Below are 7,925 nucleotides of genomic sequence, written 5' to 3' on the forward strand. Positions count from 1 at the left end.
AGAATTAAAAAATTAAGTAAATATCTCTTTCACTTCAATTTAAAATAAACAATGTTATAAAAAATAACAAGAAAGACTACAAGGATTAAAAAACACTCAAGTAAAGGGGACCAAAAATATTTATCTTAAACTATAGAAACTGACTAGAATTTTAAAGGCCAAGTTTGAGCCTAAGGTTGATTTTAAGCTTAAAACAATTTTAAAGACCAAGTTTGAGCTTAAGGTCGAGTTCAAGCTTAAGAGAATTTGGAAGACCAAGTTTGAGCCTAAGGTTGAGTTTGAGCTTAAGGCTAAGTTTGAGCCTAAAAGAATTTGGAAGACCAACTGTAAGCCTAAGGTGGAGTTTGAAGCCTAACCAAACTTAAAGGGCTAAGTTTGAGTCTAACCAATCTTAAAAGGCCAAGTTTAAAGCCTAACCAAACTTAAACGGTCGAGTTCGAAGCCTTGTAAAGAAAAAGAACCAAGTTTGGTACTTTTTGATTAAAAAGTCAAGTCCAAACTTACTTCAATCTATCGTACTAACTTCAAAACCTTGTAAAGAAAAAGAGCCAAGTTTGACACCTTTTGATTAAAAAGTCAAGTTTGAACTTATTACAATCTATTAGGCTAAGTCCAAAGCCTAGTAAAGAAAAAGAGCTAAGTTTGACACCTTTTGATTAAAAGGTTGAGTTCGAACTTATTCCAATCTATTAAGCTAAGTTCAAAGCGTTATAAAAAAAATGCCAAATTTGGCACCTTTTGATTAAAGAGTTGAGTTAAGGTTTATTCCAATCTAATGAGCTAAGCTTGAAATTTTACAACTTGATCAACTACAACAATAGAACATTGTATTGAATAAAATCCATGCTACCAATGGGATCGACATTTTGCATCATCACCCTATTGTATAATATGTTTTGATCTTCCTTACGAAATTCCTCGATAGTAAGCTTAAGATTCCATAAAGATTTAACATGAGGAACCATGGTTACACGATCCAATATAGCCAAAAGCCTAATAATTTTCCAACAACAAAATTAGTAGAAGTTGGAACCCCTAGGAGGCACTTGTTTTTTTCCTGTAACTTCAATTATATTATTTATGGGAAGCTTGACGTTAGAAGCACCAATTTCACTAGCCATCTCAAAACTGATCACTAAACTATCTTGTTGATTAATAATAGAATTTCTAGGCATAAGCTGCCTTATCAGAAGTACCTTCCAAGCTTTGTTCTACAACTTTGCTTGTTTCATTCTTTTTCTCTTACAATTGAATATAGCCAATCTCATTGCCAACATGATTCTCATTAGGAGTAACTTCAACCTCTTTTCCAACTTATTTTGAAATGTCAACAACAAACTTTCTTTCATTATACACGTTGGATTGTAGGTGGAGGAAAGATATTTTCAACTTGGACATCTTGATTAGGTTGGTCAATTGAGTTGTACTTTGATCCAACTTGAAACTAATTACTCTTGAAGTGATGCCAATCATTTTTTCCCATGATCACTACAAATAAAAATCATATCAGTCTAATTTATAAGTTAGATTCATGTTACATAGTATAGAACAATTATACAAGCATATAACACTCACTCTCTAAATCATCAAAGAGATTATTCGAGGATAAGTTCCATTATAGCTTTGCAGTTCAAAGGACAAGGTAATTTTTTTAAACTCTTTGTATAATCCTCCTTGTTCTTTGACAAAATCATATCATCAATGTTGGTAAACCATATAGGTTTGGATTGTCAATATTATTTTCTTGTATTTGTTTATTAACATGTCACTAAACTAGCACATGGGAAACCCCACATATGGTAATCTTAAGTCCCTTTGTTCTTACATAAACTCGGGACTTAGGGGCTTATGTACTAACTTGGATGAATAAGCTCAACTAATCCAACTTTGGGAGATCGACTTGTCCAACCTCAATAAAGCTAGCAAGATCAAAATCATGTAGACCTAAACAGGTCAACACGAGCATAATGAAAGAAGTTACAATACAAAGAAAAATAACTATATGAGAATAGTTACTTGAACTAATGAAGTAGTTGAATGGTTACCAAATACCAAGGTTTGTATATTAATAAGATATGACAAATGGGACAACTTAGACTAACTTGATCATAAGAATTTTTTTGTAGGTACTCCTCCCCCATTACAAACTACTCAAAAGAAGCGAAGATTGGAAAGAAGATCAAATGTGAAACCTTTAGTAAGAAAGATCAGGAAATTTGTAATATATATTTTAATATAAATGATATATATTAAGATAAATATAATACCATGTTAAACAAATCATATTTATTAAATGTTATTAACATATAATTATTTAAAATTTATTAAATACATGATATTAGATCGAATTGAGACTATCTAAAAAGATAATCTAAATCTTGGTGACCAAAATCAATATAGCATCAATGCCTTCATTCCGTTTCTAGTTATATAAGCATATAAGCTTGTGCCTCACTCTATGGAGCCTTCTTCTAAACTATAACAATCTGTCCCACCAACTAAAATACTTGAGTATTGGCACAAAGTGTCTATCCCTATCAACCAAGTTGTGGATTGACCAGCAAGCCCGATGAAAGAAACATACAAGGAAAAATATAAAAAATAAATCAACAAACTTTAACATATATAAGTGTATTGATAAATTATATGATTATATAATATTTATAAAAAAAACAATTAGTACATATAATTGGGAAAAAAAAATTGAAGGCCAAGATTCATCCATACCTCCCTTAAATCTTGTCTATGTTAACATCCCACTTCATCTAAGCAGACAAAGAAAAATCCCAGGCAAAGTTGGAAAAATACAACTCTAAATAAGACGTCAAGCTCTCACGTATTAACGGTATTGTGTTATCAACTCCCCATAAAATCGTGCAAGAACAAAATTAACGTGGAACGTTTTGTCGTTAAAACAATAAAAATGGGTAATGTTGTTGAAAATTTGAGCATGATAATAACTAACAAAAAACCCGAGTATCAACACCCATGTTTTGGACATTCAAGTAGCTTTTGAATGAGTGACAGCCACCACCTTAAGAAGGGGACAGAACATATACGTTGTTAATTTTGGTGGAACTTGTCATGTGTACCAAACTTAAAATCGACAACCTCACTTAAATTTTTGGACCATATATAGCGTTCTTACATTAAACGTGGCAAGATTTTTCTCCCCTTAAAATGAAACATGGCAACTTGCTTTAATATAACAATCTCATAGTAGTAGTATTAGATTACAGCTCACACACAAGCCATTACCCATATATAATTGGTGACCCTTTTGCATGATTTTGATGCTCATCACTCGGCTTATAACTAGGGAAACGAGGATTCCATACTCACAGATTTGGATCCTTCGTCAATCTAATATTTTAAATTAAAGCAAATAACAATGAGTAATTAGTCCATAAGATATTCTTCAATACACTCTTATCTCAAGTAAAAAGTTCATTAACAAGAGATTTCTAACTTGTTTTTATATAGAAGATTGAATATTTAAGCGTAAAATTTACAAAATTAAACATATACAAGTAATTTAATAATGACTTAATAGTGGATAACTTAATAAATTTACTAACATTTACTAAAATAAATCATGATATCATCTTAAAAAATTATTTTATTATTATTTTATTATAAGTATAATTCGATCTTATAAAATTAATTTGTAAGATAATGATTATATCTTAATTTTATATTCTATTTTGGTTATATTAGTAATTAATATGGGATATTGAGTACAATATAATTAAATTCAATTAAGTAACAAGGTCTCATATTTAAATCTAGTAGATGAAATAAAATTGATTGAGGATGGAAACTTTGCTAAAGATTATTAGTTAGATTTTCCAATAAATATTAATCATCAATAAAATCAATAAATATTTCACACCACTGCCATGAATATATATATATAAAAAATTATACATGGTCTTCCTTGATTAAGGCTTAAAGCATCTAGTATATTTATGTTCTCTCCATGAAATGATCCCAAGCAATGGCATCAACATTACCTTAATGGTGGCATGGGATATGATCCCTCCCCAATTTCCAAATTTCCTTGAATACAGGTAAAAAGCATGTGTAGAAATTATTATTGGCACTTGAATGGCGTGTGGGGAAAAATTAAATTAAGTATCCAGGCAACAGGGCACGTGCAATTATTTGGATTTCTTAGTTAGCCTCAACGAGCTGCACTTGTGGTTCCAAGTTACATGCTATGCGTTTGGGCAGTCCCCACCTGAACGGAAACCATCTTCGCCAATAATAGTGTTGTCCAAACGTGTACCACTCACTCACTCAGGGACTCATACTTTGCCAAAAACAAGCACCCTCACTTTAACAATGGCTTTCACTTCCATCCATTGAGCAATTTCTTTATTTATAGTTTGCTTACAACCGTCACAGGTTTGCACGTGTCAAAGGCTTCTAGGAACTGCTAAAGAAAGAAAATATGAGCCTCAAGCTGTACTCGGCCAAAAATTAAAGATTAGTCTATTAAAATACTGAAATTTATTTTAAAAAATTATTTTTAACAAATGGTTTTCATACTTATAAACTTGTGAGCGAATTTTGACCATATAATTGAAAGAAAGATTATTTGTCATGTTACAACTTGTTGGTTATATTAAATAAGTTAGTTTTTTTTTTTTTTTTTTATATTTGACTATTTAAAAAAAAGTTTGATAAAAAAATAGTTATTTTGATATTTAGTGAGGTTACTATTTCAAGATAAACAAAGTTTCAATAGCTTGTAATATTTTTGAAACATTATTTTATCATTTTATGTAATGTTTAAACTTACAAGTTCCTAATTTTTATTTTTTATTCTCATTATTTTGTTAAAACTTCTCTTGCTCTTTGTCTTCAAAAACCTTTAGCACTCTCTCATCAAATATATATATTTTTATAATATGGAATCAACAAAATTATAATATAAGTTCGTTTTAATTATTCCATTTTCTTAATAAAAAATGTTTATAAATTATATTTTTTTCTTCATTTTTTAAGATGACTAATTACTTGAAATAAATATAAACTTAAAAAAAATAATTATTTTAAAAGATATATAAATATCAAATTTCAAGTTGTGGCTAAATACATAGAAATATTTTTGTCCTTTTTATTCTTAATGTTAATTCAATACTCAATAGCTACTTTTATTGAAGAAATTTATTTCAGTTGGCTAGATTATGAGCTTTGAGTTTCCTTCTTCAAACTTTGAACTATGTTAAAACTTTTAGAAATAATTTTTTTAAATTGATTTTTAAAAATGTAAAAAGCAACTTTTAAATTATGAAATCTAAACAAAATTATACAAATATTAATACAAAATAATTTTTTTTATGAAGGGAGCCTAAAATGAAGATTTTGTTGGTCTCTGGCCGGCCTCAAAGCCACCAAGCACAATATTAACATGCCCATGTAAATTTGTACGAAATACTTTTATAGATTGACGGATTTTGTTATTCATGTTAACACGTCGTCGTGAATATATGAAGGTGAAGACACGTTATTAGTCACTCAACATAATAACAATTTACAAAGACAAGTAGATTTAATTTAAAACAGGTAAACAGAACGAGACACAGTAAACAAATATGAATCACAAAGTTGAAGGCTTCAACCATCAGAGTTTGAAAGTACTGAAGAATGTGTCCTAATATTATACTGAACTACAATAACAGTATAGTATCGAGAGTTATTGGTCCATAAGAAGTTAAAAACTGGTACCTGATCAACAAAACAAGAACTAAAGCAGGAGACAAACGCAAACAAATCCACACAAATGCTTGTCTAGAATCAAAGAATGATAGTTTTGCTAGACAGGAAAATTATACAAATGTAAAGCAACATCAACACAATCAACAATTCAAGGCGGCAGCAGCAGAATGCTAAAATGTAACCTACGACAAAAAAAGAAACAACACGAATTTGAAGGATCATAAACTGAAGCATATCAAAGTACCAACCAATAAAAAAAGCACAGAATGAAAAACAATACGAAGGTGCTTCAGTTCATTATCAAAGTAAAAATGAAGTTCATGATGATCATCGTAATTCATATCATACCTCCCCAGCCACCCCCAAAAATTCCAAAGATACACAAATCCTTCAATCTCGTTCCTCTCGATTGGTTTCACATTTTTCCCTCCCTACCCGCTATCGCTAACACAACGGTTCCCCATCCCAACACAATCACAAAACCCCATCATTGCATTGCATTTCATTACATCCTGGACCCTGAATCAATCAACCAATCCCATTATGTACACTTTGACATGGGGGGAACCCAGACACAAAGTTGACATTTATAATTTTTCCCATTACAACTACTACCACGCTCTCATCCCACTGTTTACATCCATAGACCAAGTCCTGCGCGAACGCGGAGAGGGAACCATACTAGACCGAGAAGAACTCGCCCTCATGGACTCTGTACTAGAACCACCACCACCACCACCACCACCTCTGAAGCAACCAAACAAATTCCTGAAAAACCGGTTCAACCCTCCACTCTCTCTCCCTCTACTCCCCCTCGAAGACCACGAAATCCTCCTCGGCTCACCCCCATTGTTGAATCCACCGTCCATCTCAGTGTACACCACCGGAAGCTCCCTCTCGCCGCCTCTCCTACCGCCGGAGAATCTCCCCACGGCAAACCCTCCACCGGGCAACCTCCAAATCGTCAACCCCACGTTCTCTTCCTCGCTAAAGCCAACATTTTGACCCTGATTCAAATTTGAATTTGGAGAATCCACAGGTAACTCGTGCCGACAAACGGGGCATGAGTTGTGAAGTGCGAGCCACGGTAATATGCATTCAGGGTGGTATATATGCTTACACGGCATTTCCCTCACCGCAGTGCCTAACTCGAAAGCTTCCTTGCAAACCGCGCAGTGCGACTCCGAAGACAAATGACCATCATTGATTTCCAGCGTTGGTAACGAATCAATGGCCGATTTTGACGCCGGGGGGTGCTCGTATCTCCCAATTCCGTTGATCTCGATCTGAGAAAGTTGCTCCAGAAGCCTATCGAAGCCAGATCCGAGAAGAAACTCCGACATGCTCGGCGGCAAGGGTCGGAGGCCGGAGCCGGCGCCGTCGTCGTAGAAGAGTTCGAAGCCGCGGCTCTCCTCGGCGGCGCCGCGGAGGACGATGACGGGGTTGAAGGGGGAGCGGTCGCCGCCGTTGCGGCGGGTGCGGCGGAGGGCGGGACGGGAGGGGTGGTCGGGGTTAGGGCGCTGGCCGATCATGTACATGGCGGCGGTTGGGAAGCGGCGGCGGCGGTTGTCGACGGGGTGGTCGATCTGCTCGATGAAGCCGCCGTCGCAGTCGGGGCAGACGAGGGCGGTGGCTGCGTCGTCTTGAAGCATGACACGGACGAAGCGGCTGCAACGGTAGCACCAGTACGAGGATGTCCCCGAAGACATCATTGGGTAGATCTCGGAGGAGCGGAAGTGGATCCGCGCCCGCAAATTCAAATCTTTGAGACCAGAAATGTTGTACACGGAAACCGCGGTTTTAGGAAGAGGAAAAAAAAAAGGAGGGGGAGGTGGTGGGGTGTTGAGTTTGGAGAGAAAGAGGTTATGAGGGATTGGATTTGATTTTGAGGGTTTCCATGAGAGAGAAAGAAAGAGAGGAGCCACGGCAGGGTCGTGTGTCGTGTGTCGTGTGTCGTGTGTCGCGTGTCGCGTGGAACAAAGATAACAGCGAAACCGCGTAGTCATGTCTTAGCGTGTCGCCAACCACGTGGAACTATGTGGTTGGACGGGAGGGAAACGACACCGTATTCATCATGGAACGTTGCTACTTTCTTTGCTTTTGGAGCCGAATGAGCCGCTTCCCGACTGAAACTGAACAACATTCCTTACTCGGCTCCGCGCACGGCTCACTCAACGTGCCATCTTCTAATCATTCCTTAA

The 7,925-nt window shown here is 35.5% G+C and overlaps 1 protein-coding gene across 1 annotated transcript; it reads right to left on the reverse strand.

The window, feature by feature from the left end:
* Nucleotides 1–5,991: 5,991 nt before the first annotated feature.
* Nucleotides 5,992–7,697, reverse strand: RHC2A (RING-H2 finger C2A). Its single transcript, XM_083071354.1, has one exon. It carries the CDS (start codon nucleotides 7,434–7,436, stop codon nucleotides 6,336–6,338), a length of 1,101 nt encoding a protein of 366 aa, XP_082927480.1. The 5' UTR covers nucleotides 7,437–7,697; the 3' UTR covers nucleotides 5,992–6,335.
* Nucleotides 7,698–7,925: the final 228 nt, after the last annotated feature.

This window comes from Cajanus cajan, chromosome 3 (genome assembly GCF_000230855.2).
Source record: "Cajanus cajan strain Asha chromosome 3, NIPB_CcT2T_4, whole genome shotgun sequence".
In the NCBI taxonomy this organism is placed as follows: Eukaryota; Viridiplantae; Streptophyta; class Magnoliopsida; order Fabales; family Fabaceae; genus Cajanus; species Cajanus cajan.

Bases quoted from the DNA above. Each gene is read 5' to 3' on its own strand.
- RHC2A (XM_083071354.1), bottom strand. From the start codon at position 7,436: ATGATGTCTTCGGGGACATCCTCGTACTGGTGCTACCGTTGCAGCCGC.